This window comes from Myiozetetes cayanensis, unplaced genomic scaffold (assembly GCF_022539395.1).
Source record: "Myiozetetes cayanensis isolate MyiCay16 unplaced genomic scaffold, myiCay2020 scf21, whole genome shotgun sequence".
In the NCBI taxonomy this organism is placed as follows: domain Eukaryota; kingdom Metazoa; phylum Chordata; class Aves; order Passeriformes; family Tyrannidae; genus Myiozetetes; species Myiozetetes cayanensis.
Window position 1 is genome coordinate 4,775,876 of NW_026087423.1, and position 27,140 is coordinate 4,803,015.

Consider the following 27,140-nt stretch of genomic DNA (forward strand, 5'->3'; position numbering starts at 1 on the left):
CAGAGTTGTCTTTCGAGCAGGTTTTCTCTTTCAAGTTCCCAAGTATTAGGAGTTACCAGGTGGCTTGAGAATGTGTATAATAATGATTTCTCCTAGTTAAGAAAGGTGTTTTTAGTGAAGAAATGAGGGGATGGAGGTCCTGGAATCCAGTGTCAAGTGTGGGCTGCCTTGGCAGTATGGGTGTTCTGGAGATACGTGTATCTCTTTCTGTGTATTCTTGCTCAAGTTATAAAACTGATCCGTGACCCTAAAAATTAATACGACGAACTTTGAGCAAGTTAGAATAAAATTTCCTCTCTTGACTCTTGCCCCACTGTACAAGAAATGCTTGTGACTTAAAATGAAATCCATGTTTACTCTCTACTTGTCTAGCTCTCTCTGCCTTAGTTCCCTCTCTGATCTGGAAGACCTGCTCAGACATTCTTACCCCAGGCTGGAATTCTGCAATTAGTCTCCATCTAAATAAGAGCTTGTGCAACTCTACCCTGGCAAGCTGTATTTGCACAGTAATAATTTGTAATTTGCCACTTACAGAATTCAAATATCTGGTAGTCTTCCATGTTATTCAAAGATGAAACAAGATAGCAAAAAACCCAAAGCATGATTCCTTTTAACAATGAGGGAAATATTCATAGAAGGGGTTTTAAATTGGTCTGCTATCAAGTAAAATTAAGCAAGCTAAATTGTTCATTCAACTATAGCTGGTATCTTCAGAATTGTGGCTGTGAGCACTGTTTCTCTAAGCAACCCTTCTTTTATCTTGAAAGGCAATCACTGTTTCTCTTTACAAACATGTTTTTTTATTATGCATTTTTTTTCTCTCTCTGTGCTAAAATACAGACATTAAGAGCTCAGACACAGAGTCAGCAGCTCTTTCTTGGTTCCTGAAGTTGTTTTGTAGCAAACACTCAAAAACGTTGAACACTTTTCTACTGGTATTTTTTTTTATCCCTTAACTGAAATGCATTCATAAGGGAGCAGCACTGTAGTCAAGTAAATATTTAGGTATATGCATATTAATACCCACTTACAAGGCAGCTTTTAAGTTTTAGAGACTTTTGCTTTGGGGGTGTAAGACAGCTCTAAGTCAGTTATTTCACTTAAAATGGCAAAAATGCAGGCAGACAAACCTTTGCCAGGGCAGGGATTTTCAACCAAAAAAAAAATCTCAACGATATTTGTTATTCGTTGCTCTTGAAATAGTTTGGAAAATTCAGCTGTCCCAGCCGGTGGCCCTAAAGGTGTGATCCTTTAGGGGAAGCAGGCAGTGTTTGTTCTATGCAGGAAGGCGAGTGGCATCTAGTGGCGGTACGAGGGGATGGCACCCGAGGAATTGAAAAAGTATTTGCAAAAACATCTGAAAAAGTATCTATTTTCTGACCACTTTAAAACTCTGTTCGTGGGTTCACAGTTAAACACGGTGTGAGCGTTTTTTCATTGTAGCCTCTGAGCAGTGGCAGCAAAGAACAGTATGGAAAACCTGGGACTTGGAGGTAGTACATTTAAAACACAGAAAACCATTTAAAACATTTAAAAGACAGAATTCTTATGATTTGTAGTAAAGTGACAGAGAAGCATATCTTGGTAGTAGTAAGTTCTCTTACACTGCTCAGACTTTTGACCAGTTCTGGTATTCTGTCAGCCAAATTTATAATGCCTCTGCTTTTAAATGTGGAGGATTTAGTGTAGGTTTAGGTATTATAAAACAGCAGCTAGAAGAATGTTGGGTTTTTTCAGCCTAAATAACCAAGTGTAATAATAAAAAAATCAAGGTTTTCTTTAGTGAGCTTTTATTTTAGATTTTAAAATGTGAAGAATTATAACCCACCCTTTAAGGAGGCAGTTTGCCTAATGGCAGAGTTACTGGGTGAATCAAAGTGACAGCAAGACAACTGAAAAATGACAACTGGTAAGTGATGGAAAATTATCACTTAAAGAATTCACAAAAGACAGACTTTACACTTAGGAAAAAGATGCTTCACAGATGAGGTGGTGAGTGTTCATTCAATTAATGGTTAACCAACACAAATAGTAATGTAGGAATGGGAAATTCTCCAGCACTGGCACTTAGGGAATGCTTCACTGTGGGCTTCTCAAACACCAGAAAGAGGCACAATGGACCTGGAATGGAAGATTTTTCACAGTAATCTGAGTATTGATCTGTCGATATGTCTGCCTGCAGAAACTGCAGTCTCTTGAATTTGGACAGGAGGATGCAAATTGCGTTGATTAAAGCCAGTGTGTTCCTACACCCATCCAGATGTAGGAACTGCAGGATGTGGCAGCCGAGCTCCTTACTGTTGGGAATCAGGAGCTTTAAGCACAGCGCTTCTGTATTGTATCTAAAAAGCCCAAGAAATATTAAAATAACCTGTGTGGTTCATATCCTCCCCAGTGCCCTGAGCTGAAACAAGCTGTGGTGGTGTGGAGGTGGGGACTGGGAGGCACTGGGCAGGCAGTGGGGAGGGCAGACCCTGCACTAGATGGCGCGGTGCCTCTGGCTTTCCTTCTGCCTTCCCCAAAACTTCTGTGTAGTCAGGTAGCCCAGCTGTCACATTAGTCATCCTCGGTGACTAAGGGGAAAAAGAAACCTATTATTCTTCCAAGAAGTTAATAAGAGTTTGTGGGGGAATTTTTTTGTTTCAGAGAACTTTGTCTCCTGATGTGCAGAAAATGGGTATTTGTAGGTTTGCTTACCAGTTGTCAGATGCTTCTCCTGATGCCTGAAAATAATTGTTGCCTGTTCTCTTGGCACAAGGTACATCTGCTAAGCGTGTAGGTTCTCCTAGTCTAACTATTTAAGTCAGTAAATTTTTAGGACAAGGGTAGGTGAGCAGGAGGGTTGATGTATCTAAAGTTCAGTGAATAAATAGTTCTTTTATGGAGCTGACAGCATTAGTTTTTAATTCTGCTCATTTGAAAAGGATCTTGACAGCAGTTATGAAATGAATTGTTTGGATTACCATATTTAGGCCTTTTCTAACATTGTATTGGAAAAGTCATTTGGACATTCATTTTTTAATTGTTAGTTGGTGGGGGTTTTTTAGCTAATGGTGGACCCTTAAAAAATTCAGCTTTCTTGTTGCATGGATCTGTTGTTGGATGTGATGAGCTCAAAAGCAAGATTGGTCTACAAATCTTTGCCATTTGTAGGTTGCATGTTCCTCAATTCTATTTCTCTGCCTTCTAGGTAGAGGCAAGGCCTTCTCCAACTGTGGTTTAAATCAGTATTGTTTTGTAAAATGTAGGTGTAATTGGCTCCTGCAGTAAACACAACAGTTTGCTGATTGGCAGTTTGGATTATCCTATTCATTCATCAGAACAGTCTCCTTGTTCTTCATTTACCCCAACCTGCAGTTACTTTTCCTTTTATCTCTATCCTCTTTCTTGTCTGTGATCCTTAAAAGGAGGAGACTGGATAATGGGAGAAGTAGCTGTCCTACCATGCTGAAAATTTGGGCTTGTGGAGCTGGGAAAGGTTTTTGTGTATTAAAGAAGAATTATGGAGGTTTTGGGGACGCAGAAAGGAAAGATTCCACAAAGCAGCTTTTACTTATTTTGACTACTTGAATTTTCTGGCTGTAATTGGTGGAAGAGGTGAAACCACTTGTATTAATCCTAATTTCTCATTACATTTCAAATTCAGTTGCAGTTTGGTGTGTTTTTCTTTTTTAAAAATCTCTTTGGTTGATTGAGGTAGAAGACTGTTTCTAACAACTGCTCTGGAGTGCTCTGTATTGTTTATGGTACCTGCAGAATATTCTGACCATTGTGTTTTACTTCAAAGCATAAATGCACTAAAACTTAATGGTGCGTTTCATATCTCACAAAGGCTCAGAACAATGGCACTACATAGGCTTAAACTCTGGGTGCACTTATAGTTTCTGATTCGTGGTTATTTTTAGACAGCTTGCTTTTAGTAGTAGAACAAATTTTATTTTGAAAAAACACACTTTTTCTTTGAACTTTCTTTAAAAGCAAAAATTAACATCGACTTGATTTTGTTTCAGAATGTGTTTAAAGGAAAAGGCAGCAGGAGCAGCCTTTATAACTTTGACCTAAACCTGGCCTCTCAGTGCTGACTTTAGCTCAAACAAGTTGTGTGTACAGAGACAAGCTAAAAATTGTAGAGCTTTACTTAAATATCAGGGTAGCTTGAGATTTGGGTGGCCCACCCTGTCAGGCTTATCTTCAAAGCTTAAAGATCAGTTGGGTGCATCTTAAAATGTTCAGTCTTATAAGGAGGAGATAAATACAGAAATATCTTGTCTAATTTTAGCATTTCAACTTTTCCAAGCCTGAAAGGTTATCGTGTTTTCAGACCAACTGAGGTTTATATCATTCTTGTAAAGAAATTAACTGTGACATTCAAAGCCTCTGTACTTGGGGCTCTCGGGGAAGGATTTTGTTTTGAACAGCCTAAATGTATTAGGCATCTTCAGTCACGTTGTGGAAAGAGTATTGCTAATGTACAGGAAAAATATTTGTTTCCAGCAGGTCTTGGAATAATGAACCTGAAGAGAAATTGCATTTATTCAGATGCTCCATCGTTTTTACAGTTTGGAAACAGCTACACGATGCAATAGAAATAAACCACCCTAGAATGCCGGGATCAGTGAAGTGACAGGCTAATTAGAAATCTATGCTGTGTTCTTCCTCATCAGTTGCTTAGTTATAAGAATGGAGTAATCAATCACATTGTCCTTGTGTATTGAATAAAGTAGCAAATGAATAATAATTGCAGTAGCCAGTCTGTCAGACGCCAAGGGGAGCTGGTGCTGAGCGGGCTGTGAACCCTTTTGTGTGGCTGCTGACAGATTTAGGGGACCATCTCTTTCAGAACAGATCTCACAGCCTGTTAGGCCTTGTACTGTAAATATAGCTTGCTTCTCCCTCAAATAGTAGCTTGATAGACAAGAATGTCAGAGTCTTGGGGTCATAAGTAGAATTTTATCCCCATGGAAGGCAGAGCTGCGGGTGTTATGTCAGCTGCTTTGGGCAGGGAGTAAACTGTGAATCAACAAGCTTTGTGTAGCTGCAGCTTGTTTGAGGAGGGAAAATCCCCAGACATCCATGTTTTCAGGATCCTTTCATGTCAAATTGCTTTCCTGGTGTATTTGTTCTTTGTTATTGCTGTGTCATTTCAATATTGTGAATTGGGATTTGTATAAGAACTGAGTTTGCTAATGCTGTTCCCCTCACCAGACAGAGAATTATGTATCTATCAGCACTTGCTGGCAAATTATTTCTTCTCGTACTGTGTTTCTCCAGATGGCTCTGGTTTAAAAATGTGTTCTCTGAGTAAGTTTTCAAATGCATTTGCAGGTTTGTCACTTACTTTTTTTGAAGTAAATAGATCCGTGACTAAGGTCTTACAGAGAATTCGACTTTCTTTCTAGATACAGTTAAAAAACTTCAGGACCAAAAGCATGACATGGAAAGAGAGATAAAGAATCTTCACAGGAGACTCCGGGTAGGTTAAAACCTCTAAACTCACTAAATTGTAAACACAGAACGTCATAAGACCTGCATGGGAAATCATGATAAGATAATATGATTAGATGTAATAAGCATTAAAATAATTATTTCTGAGACACAGGTATCATATTTACTAACCTACAGACACTAAACAATTGAAAAGTTTTGAAAAATTCTCATTGTCACAAAGATAAGGCATTGGGCTTAGGAGAAAATGTTTGTGTCTTCTGATGCATAGTTTAATATTAATTTTTTTACCCCCTCCACTTTGAACATTTTGTTTGCTTTTGGAAAAGAAATCCATGACCTCAAATCTAGTTATTTCCAGCAAGATTTTTTGAATTTAAGTTGCAATTTCGGTTATGCCAGGTGAGCACCTTTGCCATTCCTGTAAACTGTTTCCTGTAACAGCATAGGAAAACTATGAATATGAAGGGATAACTTTTATTTTTAACTTCAAAATTCTTGCTGCCAGGAGGAGTCAGCAGAGTGGCGCCAGTTCCAGGCAGACCTGCAGACTGCAGTGGTTATTGCCAACGATATCAAGTCCGAGGCGCAGGAGGAGATCGGGGACCTGAAGCGCAGGTTACACGAAGCGCAGGAGAAGAACGAGAAGCTCACGAAGGAGCTGGAGGAAATCAAGTCACGCAAGTATGCAAGGGACAGCAGAGATGTGGTCTCCTTGGTCAAGGGGGAACAGGTTTGGAAATCCAGTGTTTTAACTCCAGGAGTTCATAAATCCTCTCGTGAGGATCCGTATTTCAAGAGGCTGCTTTATCCAGGCTTTCAACGGTCAAAATGGGTACACTTTGATAAGAGCAATATTTATTTCTCTATACTGTATACTTAATCCACCCCAGAATATTCACTTTGGCACTTTCACAAAACCAGATACAAGTGGAGGATTTGTCCAGTTTAACAGCTAAAAATGATTTCACTTCCCTCAGTGTGAAAAGTAAGCAGTGTTGGTACCATTATTCTGTACCATCATTAATATTTCTCATTACTAGTCAATGCTTTTGGTAAGTAGTTAAAACACATCTGGATTTTTACCTGAGGAGAAACCTTTATCTAATTCTGCCTATATCTTGCACTCTTTTCTTTCCACTGATAAATAGAGGTGCTTTGTATATAAAAACATTTTAAATAAAAAATAACTCAAACCATGATGTACTGTGGCTTGGATTAGGTGCTCCAGTTATTTAGAAACTATTATATGTTCTTCCAGAAGCATTTAAGTCTTTAAATAGGAATATCTTGGACAGCACCATTTGAACCCTGACTACACTGTCTCTAGGGTTCAAATGCATGTATAGTTTACAATTATAGTAGTGATGTGTATGTAGTAAACAGTCTTTTTCTGTGTGGATGGGAATTTTATAGGATACATTACATTTCACTCAGCATCCAGTGGGATATGAGATAGCACAGGCTGTGGAACTTGGTAGGAACTGATGGTAGGAAGAGCCGACTGGTTACACTGAAAGTGGAAAATGATGTGGATGGATGAGTGGTGGGCGTGAGGCATCTCATCTGAAGATCACCAAGCTAAGTAATGTGAACAGTTCTTTCTGTGACACATTCCAGCAGAACTGTAGTTGTTCAGTTACTGCTTGCAAGTGAACCTTTGAGGTTGCAGTTGCACTTCTGCAGGTAGAACTGGCTTGCTGATTCCAATCAGTATATAACTTTTTGTTTATACACAAGCATCTTTTGACATTTGATTCACTGCAGGCAACTGAATCAGCTTCCTTGGAAGTGATACAGGTACTGTGTTGGAGGGAAGGTATTAGGAAAGTCTATTACAGTGTCTGAAGGAAAAATCAGTCAATGTGTAATTATTGCAGACTGTAGAAAATAGATTGTTTCAAACAGTTCTTGTCTTGTGAGTGACACTGAAGACAATAGCCATAAATATTCTGTACTGAAAATCTAATTTTTTTATGAAACAGATTCATATGCTACCCAAAGGTGTATGCCAGAAATGTATTCTTATCTCCTTAGTATTAATTTAAATTGTTTTCCATATATGCAGGTGGAAAAAAAAAATTCTCCCCTCAGAGATGATTATTTTTGGCTGAAATGGTGAAATCCGTAAGGCTCAATTTTTTCCATCCATGTGTGTGAGAGATAGGAGCAGGAATTAGGCCTTAAATGGAGTATTGATTTGACAGACCTTTCAGCAGGTGCTAAGCTCTGTGACTGACAAATAGTAAGAATTTACAGTGATAATTTAGGTTGATAATCTATTTTTAAATTACAGTGGAAAGACGACTAGGTTAATGTAATGACTGATTTGGACTATAGATTTTAATTCAGCTTCAAATTTGTCTTTTTTTTTTTTTTTTTGAGACTTGACCCGTTCAAATGCTTTTTAAATACCTGAAATGAGCTGTGTGTTGATTTCAGGCAGGAAGAGGAACGTGGCCGAGTGTACAATTACATGAATGCTGTGGAGAGAGACTTGGCAGCTCTGAGACAAGGAATGGGCCTGAGCCGCAGATCCTCCACCTCCTCTGAGCCCACTCCGACGGTGAAAACGCTCATCAAGTCGTTTGACAGCGCCTCCCAAGGTGGGTTGGAGCAGCCAGTGCAGTGGCTGAACCAAGGTACCCTTTTGCAGGTGGTGGCACGGTCACCTCTGCTGGTTTAGCTGGACCAAACGTAAGTTATTTCACGCTGTCACGGCCTGTAGGTGATGGCTGATACAAACCAGCCCAAACTGGGTGGCAGAGCAGATTGTTCTCTGCAGTTAAATGCAAGCATCCCTTTTTGTCTTGTCTTTATTTTTCTCTTTACTGTCGCATTGCCAGTGACTCATATGCTGGATGCTTTGATTCAATGCTCCTGTATATGAGAAATACATAAACACATATGACACACATAATTATAGCTGGGAGCACAGCTGATTTCAGCCTGATTATTAAAATGTGAACTTAATGTACCAAATTAAGCATTCTTAAAGCCATGTAATAGCTAGAGCTGAGTTTATTTCTTTTAATAACTTGTATTCTTATGCTCAAAGCACTGATTAAAGTTAAAAGTAAGACCCAGCCAGTAGCACCTATTAAAAGATAAAGGGAACATTTTCTAAAATGAAAGGGGTCTCACTGTTGAGACAACAGACTTTACTGTAATTCTGATTGTGTGCTCTTTAGATGAGCAGAATAAGAAATCCAAATAATTATCCTGAAATGAGAAACACGGGGTTTTTAACTTTGACTGCCTATAAGACCTTGAATGGATTAAAATATTTCCCTTGCCAGGTCATTGGGTTTTGAATCTCATGTACAATAATGTCTCTCTAAGTCTCTGATGTAAAAAAGCTTCGTCTGAGGTAAACTGAGTTGCCAGAGAGACTCACAGACTGCACTATGCACAGTAAAGCTACTTTTTATAGCTTATAACCTGAAAGTTTTAAGATATAAAAGCATCTGCATGGTTTTGGAAGTTCTGTAAATGGTTCTATTTCCATGCTTGTTCTCCTTGTTCATAGGTATTTACAGTTTTTTGCTTTTCTGTTGTTGATTTAGAAGGGTTTTTAAGTGTGTTATTGGAAGAAGGTGCTTTCTTACCAGTTAGTTTGCTAAAATGATAAATCCCCTCTTCCTTCTTTTGAATCTTTTATTTCAAGCTAATATCTGCCTTCTTCCTCAGCATTCACGTCTAATCAGGCTGTTAAATAGTTAGATGACTTCAATTTAGAATTTGTCTGGTTTTGTACATTTCTAAACTTGTTAACTTGTTTAATCCCAAAATTTAAACTATATAATATCAAGTGCTTTTGGACTTTGATTAGAAACTAGAAAGGAGAAGCAGGTGATATAGGTTATCTTTCCAGTCTTACTAGCAGAGCCAGGAGCCTGCTGCTATCTCTTTAATTATCTGGAGATCAGAGAACTAGTAATGCCAGCATTTACATCTGCCAAGGTAATAGTATCCTGCACCTTAGCCTTGTCCACCCCCAGTAAACTTATGCTTTTACTGTGGATGATAGACAGAAAATGAATGTGATTGCAGAGGAGTAAATGTGTAGGCATACTTTCAAATGACTTTTCAGTCAGTTACTAATTGAAATTCTGAAAGATGTGATCTGGTAAAACTTGTAATGTAAAGTACAAGGTGAGGGTTGGCTGTAACAATCTCCTGCCTCACTGCAAAACAGTGCCATGCTCACAATGGCTTCCTTTCTGTGTTCCCATTAGTTCCAAGCCCTGCTGCTGCCACAATTCCTCGCACTCCCCTGAGCCCAAGCCCCATGAAAACTCCCCCAGCTGCTGCTGTATCCCCTATGCAGGTAGGTGTTTTATGACAGCATTTAATCCTTCTCTGTGAAGAAGAGTATGTGAGACTACAGGTGGTAACAGACAAATATTGGCTGACTTTGTGGGGAGATAACGACAAAATGTTGCCTTCAGCAGGTAATTACTAAAATGTTCAGTCTAACAAAAGAGTCACTGAGAACCACGTTGAAATATAAGATTTGTCATAATTTGGAAGCTCTTGTTAAATAAATATTCCCAACCATTGCTATTCCTGTGCTACTGAAAGGCATGAGAGGAAAACTGTATCTGCATTCCTTAGATTTAGAGTTGCTGTTTGTCAGTTGTTAGTCCTGTGCCTGGCATGGAAACAGCAGTAATTCCCTTGGGGCACTGGGGTGAGATCTGTGCAGAATCTGTCAGCAATCATCAGTGTAAATGCATCCCATATTGCTTGAGCTTTCTGTATAGGCCTGACTGGGGAGGAATGAAATAGCTGTGAATTTGTTATCTTGGTGCATTTTGTACTGACAGAGTTTGGCCAGTGGGTGGTTGTTCTGTGTATTTTGTCCTGTCCCTCTGAAGTTTTGTCCACTTGCTCAGCTGCTGCAGGAGCCTGGGTGCACTGGGGTGGCATCATCAGGACTCTGATGCTCAGCTTTGTAGATCATTGCTGGTTTGATTATCTCACTTGCTGTGTGAAGTGAGATCTTGGCAAAAGCCAAAAAGTTTAAGGACAAAGTAGGTGGTACCAGATTTATAAAGAAAATCAAAGAATGCACTATGTGTTTTACTCCTTTGGTGTCAGTAATTCTCCTGTTGCCTTCAAGATATTGCTAACCAGAAGTTCCAAAACTTGACTTTTACTATAGGTCAGTGTAATGTTTTGGTAGTAAATTCTCTCTGTGTGAACTGAGGGCTCTATATCCACAATAGCTCTTAATCTTTAAGGAACAGTACCTGGAAGAGATTAACTGTTCTCCTGTGCTCAGACTAGTGCAACTTTTATTCATTTAGGAGTGAATTTCATGAAACAAATAGATAGCCTTAAAGCAAAGAGAAAGAATTAAATGGTTTTTTTGGGAGAGCTTCTGCTACTTCTTGTGGTTCAGTCACTCTTGACAGCAATTTTCTAAATTAGTTGAATGTGAAATGTTCTCTGACAGATGCTTTGTTCCTATTGATCTGTCTTTATATTTCTGTTTATTTCTGTGCTCCTGTAGGAGGAGGCAGACTTAATCTCATGTTCTAAAGGGCTAAACCAGAGCTTTGGCAGACAGAAGACTTTTCGATGAAGCCTAAGGGTTGTCTTCACTTTATTTACCTGTAAATTAACCATGAATCAAAGTAATCTCTCAGAATACTGCAAAACTGGACAGGTTTGCAACTCTTTGATGATCTCGATCTGCCAGGATTACTCAAATTTTGAATTCAACTTCTGCTATAGAACCAAGTCATTAACAGCTGGATACTCATCAGTGGGAGGCATTACCTGAAAAACAAAAGGGAGAGTGTGTAAATGAAAACAGCTCCTATTGTCTTTTTGAAGATAAGTGGTGTTCTTGAAAGTGTTTGTAATTACTGAGGAGGCAACTGGGTTTTGTGACCTCAGTTAAGTAAATTGCATTTAAAGAATATTTTCTGCTCAAGAGAGAAGGGGTTTGGGTTCAAACTGATGTTCACCGTCTCTTCCTTTTCTTTGTTTTCATGTTACTACCTTGTTTTCTACTGTTGTGTTCTATGCATGTTTTTTTAACACTTTTTTGTCTGTGTTTCTGCTCTCTTGCAATTGTAAAGCAAGGTTATGATAAGTAATCATTATCAGCTCCCACCTTACAGAAGTCATCCATGGTTTAAGGTCTTGAGGAAAGGTGGAAGGGCTGATCTCTGTATGGGTGTTGAATTGCTTATTATAATTTATTGCACTTGTTTTTAAATGCTCTCATAGGGGAAATATTTACATGGGCACCTCCTGAGAAAGTGGCACAGTTTTGATACTATGATGAGGTGGATTGGTTGCAAAAAAGATTCTCCAAGTGCAGATGCACCAACATGTGCTTTGTCTTTGTGTTGGACTGTCATGAATTTCCTCAATCTTGAAGAGTTTTTGTTTGCTTGGTTTGTTTTTCTTTACAGTAATATGTGTGTGTATGAGGAGGTACATTCTTGGATATATTTTGCAACTGAAAACAAACAAACAAAACCCCTTCTGGCTTCAGGTCCCAGCCTGCAGTGGAACATAGCTGTGTTTTACTGTGGCTCTTAGCAGTGCTGCAAAACAATTTAAGGAGAGAGGTATGAAGAGAATGCTCTTCAGAATGTGCAAACAGCCCTGCTGGGTTAGCTCGGAGCTTAGCTGGTCTGGAATGCCACAGAGTGACCAAAGCAGATGCCTAGGGAGGAATATAAGGACAAGGGATTGTATCTCCTGCTTCCCCTGGGTACGTTTTGTTATGTTTTGTAGCTGGAGGACTCTTGAAGCAGAGGTGGTTTCAGATTTACTGGGCACCACTCTTGGTTTGCTTTGAGTATATAAACTTCCAGCTCCGAGCAATTTAGTGTGAAAGAATTCCATATCTTAACTACTTAATATGTGGAAACCTGTTTGTTCTGAAATGTGTGGGTGCACTGACACGAGGGTCTGCCCTGAAGCTCAGAGTGATTGGGAATAGGTACCTGGATAGTGGTTGAAGGTCATGTTTCCTTCCACTGACAACAGACAGGGATGAAGAGTCAGAAGCAAAATACTTGGAGTTGAAAGGATTGGTTCATCCTGCCACAGTTCTTTCTCAAACTGGTCTCCCAGAGACCTGTGCTCTGCTGCTGACACACAGCTGATGGCAGGTGGAACTGGATGAGCGTTAGTGGGTTCGTTTTCCTCCAGTCTGCAGTGTGTTAGTCACTGCCTTGTGGGAGCTCTAAGATCTGTAATAAGGAACTAACAACAGTGCAAGTGAGCCCTGTCTGCAGTGTCAGCAGGAGCAAAGAGACAAACAGTTGGTTTTGTAATAAAAAGACAAGACCAATATGCAGCGAGTTACCAGCTGAGTAGTACAACCACTTTCTGACAATACCCATAAAGGATGTTTGCTTTTAAGTGATATCCAGAAGCTGAGAAAGTGATAAAGGTGTATGTTTATCCAGCTCTGTATATATATACCTTTGTTTCCTGGCCAGAGCTCTGTACTCCCCTGTCGCTGTACTGACAGTCCCAGCGCTGACCAAAATGAGATACTTTTCTTTTAACCTCGTGATTTAACTGTTGTCACTGTTTGCTGGGGTGGGGGGGGTTGCAGCCAAATGGCCTCGATTTGAGATCTTGTCCTATACTTAAGAAATGTCCTTTTCTTTAAGAAAGTGAACTTTAAAGACAGTGTAGGTTTGAAATAGCAGCTCTTAGGGGAAGCTTTGTGGGCATTTCTGTGCCTGGCTCAGTGTCACTGTTGCTTTCATCTGGAATGTAACGGCATAATCTTTGTAGTGTATGTGCAGGACATCTGATCTATGAAGTGATGAAACTCTTCATTCTGTGTGTTGGTAGTTATTTTCTCCATTTGACCTCTAGCACAAAACCATAACTAGTTTGACTCTAAATAATGGATAAGCAGCCCTTTAATCCTGCCTGTGCTACAGGATCCTGCAAAGTATAAACTGTTAACTTAACAATTTTGGATTTCTCTGTCTTGCCTACAAAATTTGGCATGAGAAACATCTGACCTTTAGTATTTTATGAAGATAAGACTCATTTAACCTTCTCATCTAATATTGGGCCAGATGGAGAGCTGAAGGAGTTTTCAGGATAAACCCATTAGTGGACTGATTATGGTTAAATATTGGAATCTAATAGAACAGGGTGTATAAAGAGTGAACTGTAATGTGCAGTAGGCTCTTTGCAATGATTATAATTGTGGACAATCCTCCCAGAGTCTTCAGTAACTGAACCTGAGTTTCAGTAGCTGTAAGGGTAATTATTGCATTGTACAGTTCGCTTGTGTGAGACTAAAATGCTTATTGAGTCCTGTTCAGTTCTTACTAAATTGTGTGTGCGAGTCTTAACACAGCTGTGAGCATGTACCTGCTCTGTAAGGTGCTACAAGCTGTGGATTGCTAAATATTTTACATAAAGCTTGAAAAGAAAATATTCAATTCATAGCTAGTTTAGAGCAGAACAGGAATTAAAGTGACCTGAGAAGAAAACAAAAATTTACTTGAATTTTATGACATATCTGACAGATACTAAACAAGTTGTCTCCCTCCTGTTGTTCCCAGAGCATCTCAGTTAAGTAGGTGGGGAACAAAAGCTCTTGACATTCTGAATAAAATCCATTTTTTTCAGTAGGGTTTTTCTTAGCAAAGGGTACTTTGTGTCACTATACCCAATATACCATTATCCCAACTTTCCAGGAAAAGGCACAAAGCTTTAAAGGTTATATTAATAACACAAATCAAGCACTAAAACCTTGGTTATATATAGGGGGTTGTATTAGTTTAAATAAACACATCTAGTTTAACCAGAAGAGGTTTGTTCAAACAAAGTACAATAGAAGGTGAAAATTATTACAAAAACTGCAAGAGAATTCACAGCCTTAATTTTCAGTGTTGGTCTGAGGAACAGGTTTCAATTTAAAGTAATAAATGTTACAATATTTAAGGTATAGTATGTATATATATATTCAGATTGGCAAAAGCATTATTAAAGGTTCCTTTATTTTTTCCACTTCTTTTGAATTAGTACCTAATGTAAGTGTCTGAAACTGATTCTGATGTTCCACATTTGGTTTTTACCTTCAAATACCTTCAAATTATGTTTGACACAAGTATTTTTCCATTTCAGAGGCATTCTATAAGTGGGCCAATCTCAGCTTCAAAGCCCCTTGCTACCCTGACAGACAAACGACCAAGCTATGCAGAAATTCCTGTTCAAGGTATTGATTCAAGTTCATCCCAACTTTGTTTTTAGCAATGCTATTAATATTTGTTTGTGGTTTTTTCATTTAGTATCCAAAGGAATTATCATGTTAAATCCTTTTTATTATCAAAATATCTTTACAGAATCATAGAATATCTTATGTTCAAGTTATTACTTGTGTTTCATCACATGTGGTGATGTAACATAAAGGTGCTTTATTTTTTTATTTTCTACAGAACCATATTTGCATGCTGATAACTTGGCATTCTTCTGACAGCTTTTAATGTGTGCATAAACCAAGATAAGATAATCTCAGGGACATGTGTGCAGCTGTCTTCCAGATATTAAAAATACCCACCTGGGCTTACATTATTTATTGTGTGGTTGAGGGGTTTTCTCACCCCCCCAAAATGAAACAAGGATGATGGCTGGCATGGGAATCGTAAAATATAAACCTATTATTGAATCTCCAGGAGCCAGATGAAAAATTGAATGGAATTGAGTGTTGATTTATCTATTTCCCAATATTTCCCTGTTCTGTGAACTTTGTTTTGTCTCTCAAAACACTGCTCACAATGTGCTCTTCCTGTGAGAATGAATGGCTATCATGTGTTGGGTGTAGCTCTCTGATTTATGCCTGCTTTAGGGGTTTTTTTGTGTGTAGATGTTTCTCAAGATAATCCCCATATGACTCCAGGCTGAATATTTCCTCTCAATTTGGTATTCCTGAGGTCTGATGTTTTGTAAAGGGTCGGGTTGGTTTTTTTTTTTTTTTTTGGTAGCACTTCATAATAGTCTGTGTGTGCCAGATTTCCTTCTTGCTTTTGTTGAATCCATATTGAGGTTATTTGTACAACGCAGCTGCAGTTTTAATTTTAGAAACCTCGGTATTTTTAGGAATATTGAAATGCCTTTCCAAGAAGATAATTCAGGATTCTTTAATTGTTACAGAGTTCATGGGTAGACATGAGCTCGAACACAGAGTGAGTGAGTGGTGTGTTTTACATGGCTCTTGTGTTTTCCCTAGAGCCAGTGAATGCAGGAGCAGTTCTGGGTTCCAGCAGTGACTGTGCCAGACAGAATTCCTGTTTACAGCCAGAGAGATGTATTTTTAATCTATTTCTGTAGCAATGTATGTTTCTTATGTCACATTCTCAATTAATAAATGGGGGTTCATTTTTTTGAGCTGTGTTCTTAATTTCCATGGGGTTTAATATCCAAATTACCCCCTTCTAAGTGTTTCTGCTTAGGAATATGTAAACCTTTTGTTTGCAGTTTAAAGGTTTAATTGAAGGGATATTTCATAATAGGAAATAGTTTTAATTTGTTGCTACAGAAAATGAATTTTGTGGTAGATTTTTTTTACTCATTGGCAGGAGGCAGAGCTAATCTTCCTGTACAGTTTGTGAAGACATCTTTTGGGCTCCACTGCCTGGAGGAGGCAAGGAAAAAACACGTGGCTTTATTTAATAATAAAATAATAAAAATCCCCCCCAAAAACCCAACCCAACAAACCAGAGGGGAAAACAAAAATCACCTGAGGGACAAAACAATCTGCTTTCCCAGTACACATGGTTGAATAACGAATATTTTTGACCACTTGCTAAATGGGGGTTCCTTTCTTAGCCTTTTGGTCTAACGATTCATTTTTTATAGACCGGGGAGGTGGATTAGCAAGGAGCCTTAGGGAACAAGGATTAAGAAGGTCATGCTGTATCCACAGTGCACTTCACTGGTAATGAGCAATTTTAGACCTTCTCTTTCTTACAGATAAAATCAACTGCTCTCACTAAAACAGCCAAACTCAGGCACTGGTGGACAGTGTTCCTGACTCAGAGCTAAATGTCTGAGGTTGGACTGGAATGCTCAGCAATGATATTCTCTTTTCTTTTGCTTTGTCCAGAACATTTGTTGAGAACATCCTCTACCAGCCGACCGGCGTCCCTGCCAAGAGTACCTGCTATGGAAAGTGCCAAATCTATTTCTGGTAATGCCACGTTTTTTTAGATGATTAGTAAAATAAGGGACTCTCATTTCAACACTCTACTTACAGATCTACTTTATTTTGCCAAGAGAGAACGTTGATCAAGCTCTTGTCAAAAAAGCCCTTTATTGGGATATTTGGAGTAATTTATTTTTCAGTGTTCACGTTTTCTATGGAAGTATTTTTGGGGAAACTGAAGTCTAGTGGTAAAATAACTTTCTATTTTATTACTTGAAGAGGAATTACTTGAAGAGACTTTTTTTTTTCTAATTGTTTATCAAGTGTCCTTAGTGTTGCTATGCAGACTTTCACCAACATGTCAGATGGACGAGTGTGAACCATGCATGTAACAGGTGACTTCCATGTCATCTTTCCTTGTGTTACAAATAATTTTGGTGTGTAAGATATGTGTGAAAAAAGAAACTCTTTCTGATTGTTGCTTTTTACTGCTTCGATGTAGGAATTTTATTTTGTTTTTTTGATATGATATTTTGTAAACTAGGCAGAATTAATTTGAGGGAAATATTTTTAAAGAACACCTACATTTGAGTAAATGTTTACAAGAACATGTGTTTTAGATAATTTTTATTTGTCCTAAAATCACAAACTTCTTGTGTCTGGTACTTATAAATTAAAGTACTTGCCCCCAGGTCATTAGAAAATGATTTATGTGGAGAGTTGCATCTTTGATTTGCACAAACATAAACAATGGTGATTATTTAGGTACAAAGGCAAACCTCGTACTTTTAACTGGAAACTTTTCCATGTAGAGAACATGTCACCATTTCAGATTTGGGTTTGCAGAGTACAATACTTGTGCTTTCATTTGAAAGAAAAATTGTTTCCTTTGGTAAAATGAAGCAAGCTCTGTGGAATGTGGCTGAATGGACTCAGGTCAATGCTTGATATATTTGATGATATTTAATAATGTCCAGAAATCACATGCATGGCAATTCTTCGCTAAAATTAAAGGGAAATAAACCAGCTGCCGTCTCTAAACTGTTTTAGGTTTCTTTTTTCTAAACTACTTGAAGCTTTACAATGTAACTACCTGAACTAGAGAAAAAGAAATGTTTTGATGTTAAAATTCCTTCTCATTCATTAAATCCTTCAAATAGAAGTGATGGTACTCCATTAAGATACACTCATCAAATTTTCTTTGCTTCAAGATACAGGCCTTATACCTGATACCTCATAAATGTTGGTAGGGCAGCCTAACTCCTTGGTATCTCATAAATGCAAAGTATCAAGAAGGATGCTGAAACCTGGTACTGGATATAGGTTCTTATGCTTGGTTTCTGAACTAATGCTTGTTTAAGGGCAAGAACAAGTTTGAAAGTTTGTATGCAAATGATAAGTGTGATAAATAGAAAGAGGTAAATATGTGGGCTTTTCCCCCCTTAGTCTCTCGAAGAAGTAGTGAAGAAATCAAGCGAGATATCAGTGCACCCGATGGAGCATCTCCAGCATCTCTCATGGCAATGGGTACCACCTCACCACAGCTGTCCCTCTCATCTTCTCCTACAGCATCAGTCACCCCCACAACCAGAAGTCGAATAAGGTAAAAATCCCTTACTGGGATTAATTCCAAATCTGTCTGTGTACATCTGGTGTTCAGTGTTGGTGCTGAGACTTCAGACCTTGCTGCTCCACACACACAAACAATCTTCACTAATCTCCAAGAGCTTCAGAATGATGTTACTGCTGCTCAGTATTTGTTTTAACAGTTAGACTAAAAGTTAGGCTTTTTAGAATGTATGAGTTAATACCAAAACTTTATGCTCCACTAGAAGACCAAGGTAAGTCATGTCACTGAATAATAATACCAGTTCAAAATACCATGAAGGCAAACTCAAGAAGTGAGCTTACAGCATGTAGAGCAGATCACCAGAGTGGCTTGGGCCCAGGGAGACCACGTGATAAACCTTCTGTAATCCCAGCTGAAGACAAAAAGCAGCAGCATGCTGGTCTTCATCCCAGACAACTCTTCTAAATAGCCATGAGTGAATGGGCCTGGGTTATTTGTCCCACAGATGGAATCATAGTGCAAGTCTGAGTAACAAATGGCCAGACAACCTCCTTTGGTTAGTAAGACAAAAAGATAAGTCTGTGATAAATTTAAAACTTTTCATATCTGTTGTGCTATCAGTCAGAGAACTTCAAAGTGTTTAATCCCCGTGGTATCCGAGTGAGGTAAGTCCTTAGCCCTGCTTCAGGGGATTGGGAGTCTGGCAGACAAAGGTTAAATGACTTTCTCCAGACCCTCTCTCTTAGAGCTTCCTGACAAAGCTGTACAGCAGAAATGTGAAACCCTTAATGTTCAGAGACACTTGGAATATTTACTAACTAGAGTATGAAATTCTGAGGTTATTTACAGCTGTGGGTGCTGCTGAAAGGGATTTCCCTGAAATCAGCTGAGACAGGTCTCAGTGCTGCCCTCCTTTCACTGTGCTGAAATTTAATTAAGTTTGAATCTGTGGGTTCTTTACTAACAGCAATTGATGTTGTGTGTGCTAGCACCTAAATTTAACCTGAATACCTCCAGAAATAACTTAAAAAAACAAGACTAATACGTCTATGTCTGGACTTTGAACTGGTAGCGTATCGAGTTGCATTGATGGCAGCCTGCAGACTGTGGTAAATCCATGACATTTCCGTGTGCAGTTGTACAGTTATAATTATGAAATCATTACTGTGCAGCCCAACCACTGCCTGCAATGCTCAGGACTACAGAAGACTTCTCTGCAGCAGTGAGGGTGTGGTGATGAGCATAGTCTTTAAAGCCACCCTCAGAATGTCACTGCTGGACTTCAGTTTATGTGACCAACTTTCTCTGTTTTCCACTACCTTTTCCTAGAAGTTGCTGTAAAATGCACAGTTACTGCTGTACTTCACTAAAACAAATACTTGCAGTTTACTCTTCCCTGTTCTGCTTAAAACTTTGTTGGCTCTTTGATTTGGATTATAGTTGAGCTAATATACTAACATGTAAGATTTATATGTCAAGCCATTTCTCATTGTCTCCATACAACTTAATGCTAATTTATTTTCTTCAGCAGTGTTTTCATAACTGTAAGAACCTGATATAAACCATGTGCTCTTACTGGAATTTGAGAACAGGCTGTACAGCTCCCTCATGGCTAAACAGTATGTTTAGCGTAAAGAGTGAGGGAGCTTTTCATTTGAGTTCTTGTGTTGTCCCAAATCTCTGTCCTTAAATTTTCATAGTGTTGCATAATCCTCATTATAGATTGAATATGCAATCCCATTGTTACTTGTTTCAATCACCAGTGGAGAAAATACACCAGTTATTGAAATCTGTACTGATTTAAGAACTGAAGTACAGACTTTTGTGAAGCATCGTTCTGGCTGTGTGGTGCCTGTGGAGTTTAGATACAGTGACCTATTCAGATAATGTATTTATTTCATATTTAAAGTACACAATTAGTGACTTCCTTGTTCTGTTAAATCTCTGAGATGAGCATGTAGGTTCAAAGGCTCATAGTGCCTTTCTGCATCAAAGATAGGAGTTACTGTTTCCTGTTTATTGTTCTACTGTGCATGTATTTTCACAGATCCTTCAGCTGTTACCTAAGCAACTCTGAGATCTTGCCATCTGTATGTCAGTGAGGACTGGCCAAGCAAATTGCAATACATGTTCTTAAGATTAGTGCCTGAGAACATTTCCCTGTCTGTTGGGACATGTTGTCTTCTTTTATGCTTTGAGCAACAGATGCTGATACATGGAACAGTCTCTGGTGTTCTGTTTGAAGCACACATGCAGGAAGGAATCCACATTCCCTGGATGCTTTCTTTTCTCTTAGCAGGACCCGGAGAATTGCTACCTGTAAATCTGCAGCAGAGTGCACTGGTGATATTCTGTATTTCCACATTCCACTCCTTTTTCCAGTCACCAGATGGGTTGTAAAGAATGAGGAGTTGAAGATATGAGAGTGAATGTATACAATCTCTGTCTTTTTGGAAATATGCAGAAAGAGTAACTTAGGGTATCATCTCTGTGGTTGTTGTGACAGTCGTGTTTACATCTGCATAGAATTCTTTAAAAATGTCAGATGGGGAAGTCTTTGCGGTTTGGGTTCACTGATAACTATCTTATTTTAATTGTCCAAATGGATATTATTAAAAATAAAAACAACTGCTGGCACACTTTACATGCAGTAACTGAAGTCCATAAGTGGTGTAGCATCTGCTCAGTAAAAGACTGTTCATTAGAGTATCTGTAGAAATACTGAATCTTACAACCAGGCCACTGGAGAAGTATTAACCCCTATAATATGTATTTTTTAATCTTAAGAACTCATTTCTAAACCCTGGTAAACAGATGTTTGCAATGTAAAACTCATGAAAACATGGCCAGCTTAGTTATGATAGTTCTTTTGTTCCCCAGTCTTTTCTTAAAAAAACAAATTACTTAAGATAGCTTGACATACTGGAAATGAATTTAATTGATAGCTTTTATTGTGCTAATACATCAAATGGCAGATCAGCCTACATAGATCTTCCCCTTCTTTTTTGAGAACTCCAGATTTCAGGCAAATGTTCTGTTAATAACACTGTGCTGCTCACATGCAAACTTCTTGTTTCAAGGTGACATTTGTAATCAGCCATGAGATGCAAAGGAGATAGCATCAGTTCATTCTCTTTCTAAATACAAAATAAAGTCACTTGAGTTACCTTAATGGTTCGGGTTGGAACTTACAATGTTGTGAGTTTAATTTTCTGAACTCTTAGAAAGAAATATTGTTGAGGTTGAAAGACCTGGTAAAGAAAGCTTAAAGGAAAGAGAAGGATGATTTGCTAATGAAAGAATCACTCTAAACTAACTCTGAGGTCTCTTTTGCAGGTATTTCTGTGTGTTCTGTATTTCAGTCAGTAGTGCTGTATCCTCCTACTTCCACTGTGACAGTAATTTGTCCTTCTGTTTCAGCCTTTACAAATGCGTTTTTCTGTTGCTTACACTGTAAGCTCTTAAGTTGCACTTCTGCTTTGTTCCTAGGGAAGAGAGGAAAGATCCCTTGTCTGCCCTAGCAAGAGAATACGGAGGATCCAAGAGGAACGCCCTGCTGAAGTGGTGCCAGAAGAAAACAGAGGGGTACCAGGTAACTGCAGAGCGGGTTAACGTGACGTACCTGGAGCCGCAACTCATTGGAGCCTGCCCGTGGCACACAGCGGGCTGCTCCACACTTGACTGCACAGATTGCAGTGGCCCTGGCATGTCCTGTACTCTCCTCTTGGAACACATGCTCCCAGTCCTGCCCTAACCAACACTAATGACTCCTCAGTCACTTTGCTCCACGCAGTAACTGGTTTTTCTGAAGGGGGCAGCTGTCCTCTCGTTGGGGCACTTGAGGTCAGCCTTTCACAGGTTGCACTTCTGAAACTGCAGCTGAAACTTGAGCAACTTCAGGTTTAAATTAATGTTTCCCAAAAGGAGCTAGAGTACCATTTCTTGATAGGTAATTAGCATAGGGTTTGTGGGTTTTTTTTGATCTCTGAATGTGCTCCCATTTAGCCTCTATTTAGGGACAATTTGTTTTGTGAAGGTGCATTGTCTTGCATTTTGAACGTGGCTTTCTGCTGCAGTTGCAGACTTTTTTTTTTTTTTTTTCACTTAGTCAAACGTTATCAGAAGCCAAAAGAACCAACAAGATAGCTGTCCAGAGTTCTCCTGATTACATTATTTTTTCAGAAGAATAGTGGCTTCAGCAAACTAAACCAGGATGTTAATAGTCTGACCATGATGTATTTGTTTGGTTAACTTGTATTGAAAGTGTCTGGGTTCCCAACACAATCCTGAGTTTAAGAACTTTACTCTTTCCATGACTTGAGCCTCACAATGCAGGAGGAAGTTGAGAGCTGCATAACAGGATGGTCACCCATCCATAGGAAAAGTCGTGTTCAGTACAATGGACAGGCTGGGATATAAAGCCCTCCCCTTCTTCCTGTGGCACGTCTAGTACTAAACTGGGCTATTCCTGAGGATAAGCAGCTTTGTGGAAAGAGCCTTTCTCCTTCCCCACATTTTATAAAAAGGCAGGATGTTATATTTCTTTATAAATCCTCTAACTAAGTGCAAAAATATTTTCCCCTATTGTCTCGAAATGAAAGATGAATTTGACAGCTTCGTTAATCTGGTTAGGAAGAGTGATAGATATTATTCCAAACTTTTCATTCCACAGTTGTGTGCACATGCAGGAGCATGCTTCTGGTCCTATACATTGCTGCTTGTAATTCCTGGAGTTGTAGAAAGGTTTTATATAGGTTTTTGGGACTTGTACTTGCTTCAAAACCTGCGGTGTGGTACTGAGAAAGCACAGCATAGAGCATCTGCAGAGCCAGTGGATGCCTTCCTTAAAACTGTAAGATAGTATCAGGAGGTTATGTTAAGTCACTTCTTGGAGATAACGTATTTTGGTTTATGCACACTCATTTTTCATTTCTTTTGTTGTACAGAATTTGATTATTTTCAGTATCCCCTGAAATTCAGTTCTGGTTGAACATCATGTTAGTGATGTTCTCATGTTTTAAACATATCCAACACTCTGGACATTGCTTCTCCAGCTTTCTGGCATCTCAACAATGTTATCATTACCAGATAAGGCTCCTTTTATTTTACAACTATGTGGATTCAAAACTGACAAGCAGTAAACAAGCATCAGAATAATGAACATCTCCTTTCCTCATTCGTTCCTTCTTAAGGTGCTCAGGTCTCTTCTTCTTCCCTGTCAGCCAAATACTGACAGGACACCATCTTACATCCAGCTCCTCCTGTGTCTTATACAATGCCACAGTTCTATCCTGTTACCAATTTAAATCAATGTTTATTACCAATATTACTCATTTAGCTACAAATATTACAGGTTAAAGGAAAGATACTTGCACTTTGAGTCTGTAACAAGTTCTAAAATGACCTGGAAGAGTTTAACTGTGATTGGGGAGCAAGGAAAAGAGAAACAAAATCTTAGAAGCCTTTTGTTTCAGAATAAGTCTTTTGTTAGTTTTGTCCTATTCATATTAAACTACCAATACTTAAGTAGAACTCAGCCCTGTAAGACAGTATTTTTAAGTATGTCTTTGCCAGCATGGAGAGACGTGTTTACTTCTTCATCAGTTGTCAACAGTAATCACTTTTTTGGTCTTGTTTTCTCCCTCTCACCTGGAGGTGATGTCTCACAGCTGTAGGTTTTTATGCATAAATGCATGTAAGATATTTATAGAAAATGATTTCAGCTGTTGGTGTTTACAGAGAAGCTGGAACCATGCACATGGAGTTAAAGCCCCATTTCTAACAAAGCCATGTTTGCTCCTGGCATTGTTTTACCTTTCATTCCTGGGTTTATATTTTGCACTGGATAGTGGAAAATAGCTGATTTATGGTTTACACACGGGCTAATAAATGGTAATCACAAAGATAGCCAGATACAAATCTTAATTTTTAAAACTTTATTGAAAGTGTACAGAGTTGTAGGTGAGTGGCTTAGAATGTTAAACACCAGGTACAGTATAATTGGCTTATACTAATTAATGACAACAGCCTATGATTGAGTGGTACTGCCTTCATAGGGCAGCTGTAGTTCTTGAGCTGCTTTTTATTCCATGTGTGGAAAATACTAAAGAAGGCAAAAAACAAGCAACAAAACACACCAAAGTCTGTCCTGTTTCAAAGGGAAAAGGTTTTCTTTATTCACGGGGTACTTGTGGGGAATGCAGGACTACATAATTGCCTGGTACAATTGGTATGGCTTTTGTCTGCTCAAGTAAAATACAAGAATAACTCCTGCTCTCCTCTCCCCTCTAGGAAGTTACCTAAGACTTTTCACCAAGAGTTTGAAAGTATCTCTGCTTGAGAAGCTTGACACTTTGTGAATGCTAAATAAGTCAAAGATGATAGTGTGGTGAAGCTCTAATTTCAGTTTGTTACAGTGGAACAAACCCTGTTAAAAAACCTAGTAAATTACTTCATTGTGCACTGCTCTTGATTTATTCAAGCAGTTTTGTTTGCAAGCAGAATTTGGGTTTGGAGGCTGGTGATGTGCAGAAGGTCAGAGCAGAACTGGCAGCAGGCGGGTTCTGGATTAACCCCTATCTAGAGCCTGTTCAGTCTAGACAGTGTTGCACTCACTGAGTTACTGAGCTTCACTTTATTCCAGGCTGAACAGACCTCTAAGCCATGAAAGAGGAGAGCTGCTCTCTTAGGATAAGCATTTAGATAAAAGAGGAGCAAATCACCTTTAGTTTTCAGCTGAACAGGCACAAAATACTTGACGTGTCATGGTGTGTTAGCTTTGCTCGGGATCCAGCACAGCTTCAGAGCACGGGGCCAAGGGCTGCATTTTCCAGAGAAGAGAATCCTCGTGGCTCCTCTAAAATATGTGCAGTGTCATAAAACTGTCATAAATTCCAGATATCTTCAAAGCAGAAAGTAATCCCAGCCAGCTGTTCTGGAGCATTTACCCTGGCTGGAGCACAGCTACTTTCATTTTGAGTACACAGCTAATAAAAGTCCCCAAAAGGATGTGAGCATGCATGTTTCATGTTGAAAGAGGACCAATAAACAGGATACACACATCCCTACCCATTCTTATCTCCAGCAGTATTTCAATTTGGTTTCCATTTTTGTCAGCGTTTTGAGAGATAATTCACTTCCAGAAGTCTGACACCAAAAAAAGCAATTGTCACAAGACAGCAACAAGAATAGACTAATTTTTTTTAAAAACTTTCTTTAAGCTTTCCACACTTCCTATAAGTACAGATACACTTGGTGTGGCCTTGTAGTACCTGTCCTCTATTTCATGCAGTGCTGCTTTCTGCTGGAAAGACCACCTAATTTTTGCCTCCTATACAAATCAAACCTAGATATCTTACAAAAAATTGAAGTCTGTGCTCAGTGCACCTTGAAATCGAGCAATGCTTTCATTAGTGCTTGAGCAATAAGTGTAGAATAACAAAACTAAAGGTAAAAGATGCTTCAGGTTGCTTTGTTTTTAAACCTGTTTGTATCTACACATCTTTATCAACACCAGGCTGGGTCAGATTCTACTCAAAGCATAACATTGATTTTTTAAAAACACACAAAAAAAGGACAAGACTGTGCTTATGTAAACCTGTGCTCAAATACTGACTCCAGAGTGTGCTTTCCCTGTGCTGTCTGGTTGATTCATCAGCGTAGTCAGGCTGCCAAAACACTTCACTCCTTGGTTTAAGCTCTGATGCTTTAGCCAAAAATTGTTGAGTTAAGGAAGGACATGCTTCCTTTCTGTGTTTGGATTGGATTCTGATACAAGAGAAATGTCAACTCGTTAGACTTAATTATGACAAAATTTAGAATAAATTATGAAGCTGTCTGTAGCTCTTAAGTGCTTCAGACATTAATGTCTGAAGCTATTATTGGGTCTTTGTGAGAATGACTCCTGCTTTTATGGTTTCTTTTTGTGTTCAAACTGAAAAATAACATGCCTTTAGTATGGAAAGAAACATTAATGGTCAGTGTTGATGGGTTTGGTGGTCTGTATGTGCCTTTTACTGCCTTCTCAGAAGCTGGGAGTGAAGGGGCGGTAGTTGGGACTGCTACTAAATCTATTCCAGAAATACTTTCATGTTCTCACCTGCTGCCAGAAGTACTGATAACCAGCAGCTTTATTCCATGATTTGGGAATCAGGGAATCCTGATTCAATGGAGCATGAATAGCAGTTATTTTGTAGTTTACCTTTGTATGTTTTATAGTGGTTATTCTTTTGTGTTTACGTGTCCTTAAAAGCTTTTTAATGGTAATTTTCTGCCATGGGAAGAAGCTTGCCAAGGTCTGTACACTTGAACTTCAAACCTCTTTTAAGGGTTTAATATATTATAGCACAGAATCATATTAATGCTTTTGCTTTCTCAGCCCTCTTATTTACATTAACTAAGACCACAGAGACATAGACACATGTTTTTATTTTCTTCATGCCCTAACTCTTTTTGAGAGCCAGACCAAGTTAGGATGTGGGAACCTCTCCTCTTTATGAAGATCAAGGGACGGAGAAATAGCTGAGGATGCTCCTCTGCTCGAGTTCTAATGTCCATAGTTCAGGGAGATTGAAGACAGCTGTGGATATGTGCTGAAGAGGTGGTAAAATAACTTTGTTCTTAGTTTGTAACTGTAAGTTAGAAAACAAGTTTTCTATAGTTGGGTTTTTTTGATGTTCGTGGGGTATTTTTGCTGTGGTGTTTTCTGAGGAGATAAAAAAATTAGGAATTACTGGTTTCTAATAAGCTAAATATCTGTTTCTTGCTTTTTTAAAACAAGGTATTTTCACTGATTGGGGAAGACCCTCTGTTAATTTAGGATTATTGCAAAAAAAGCAATAGGAGACAATTTTAAAATTAGCAGTACACTGGTTAAAAAACACTTTAAAATTGTGAGTTCTAGAGAAGCCATGGGCGGGGAGAGATCTTAGACTGATGTTATGCAGAGCCCTGTTAAGCAGTCTAGAATGTTTCATGGTG

The 27,140-nt window shown here is 38.7% G+C and overlaps 1 protein-coding gene across 2 annotated transcripts in view; it reads left to right on the forward strand.

Annotated features, from left to right (window-relative positions):
• The window catches only part of SPECC1L (sperm antigen with calponin homology and coiled-coil domains 1 like), a 65,221-nt gene that overhangs the window by 23,544 nt on the left and 14,537 nt on the right, over nt 1-27,140 (forward strand). For both annotated transcript variants that reach the window (XM_050318864.1, XM_050318863.1), the window contains exons 6-13: nt 5,400-5,473; nt 5,954-6,129; nt 7,888-8,051; nt 9,684-9,775; nt 14,575-14,665; nt 16,553-16,636; nt 18,038-18,194; nt 21,651-21,753. In XM_050318864.1, the coding sequence (XP_050174821.1) occupies nt 5,400-5,473; nt 5,954-6,129; nt 7,888-8,051; nt 9,684-9,775; nt 14,575-14,665; nt 16,553-16,636; nt 18,038-18,194; nt 21,651-21,753 (941 nt within the window). The remainder of the gene's footprint in view (nt 1-5,399; nt 5,474-5,953; nt 6,130-7,887; nt 8,052-9,683; nt 9,776-14,574; nt 14,666-16,552; nt 16,637-18,037; nt 18,195-21,650; nt 21,754-27,140) is intronic.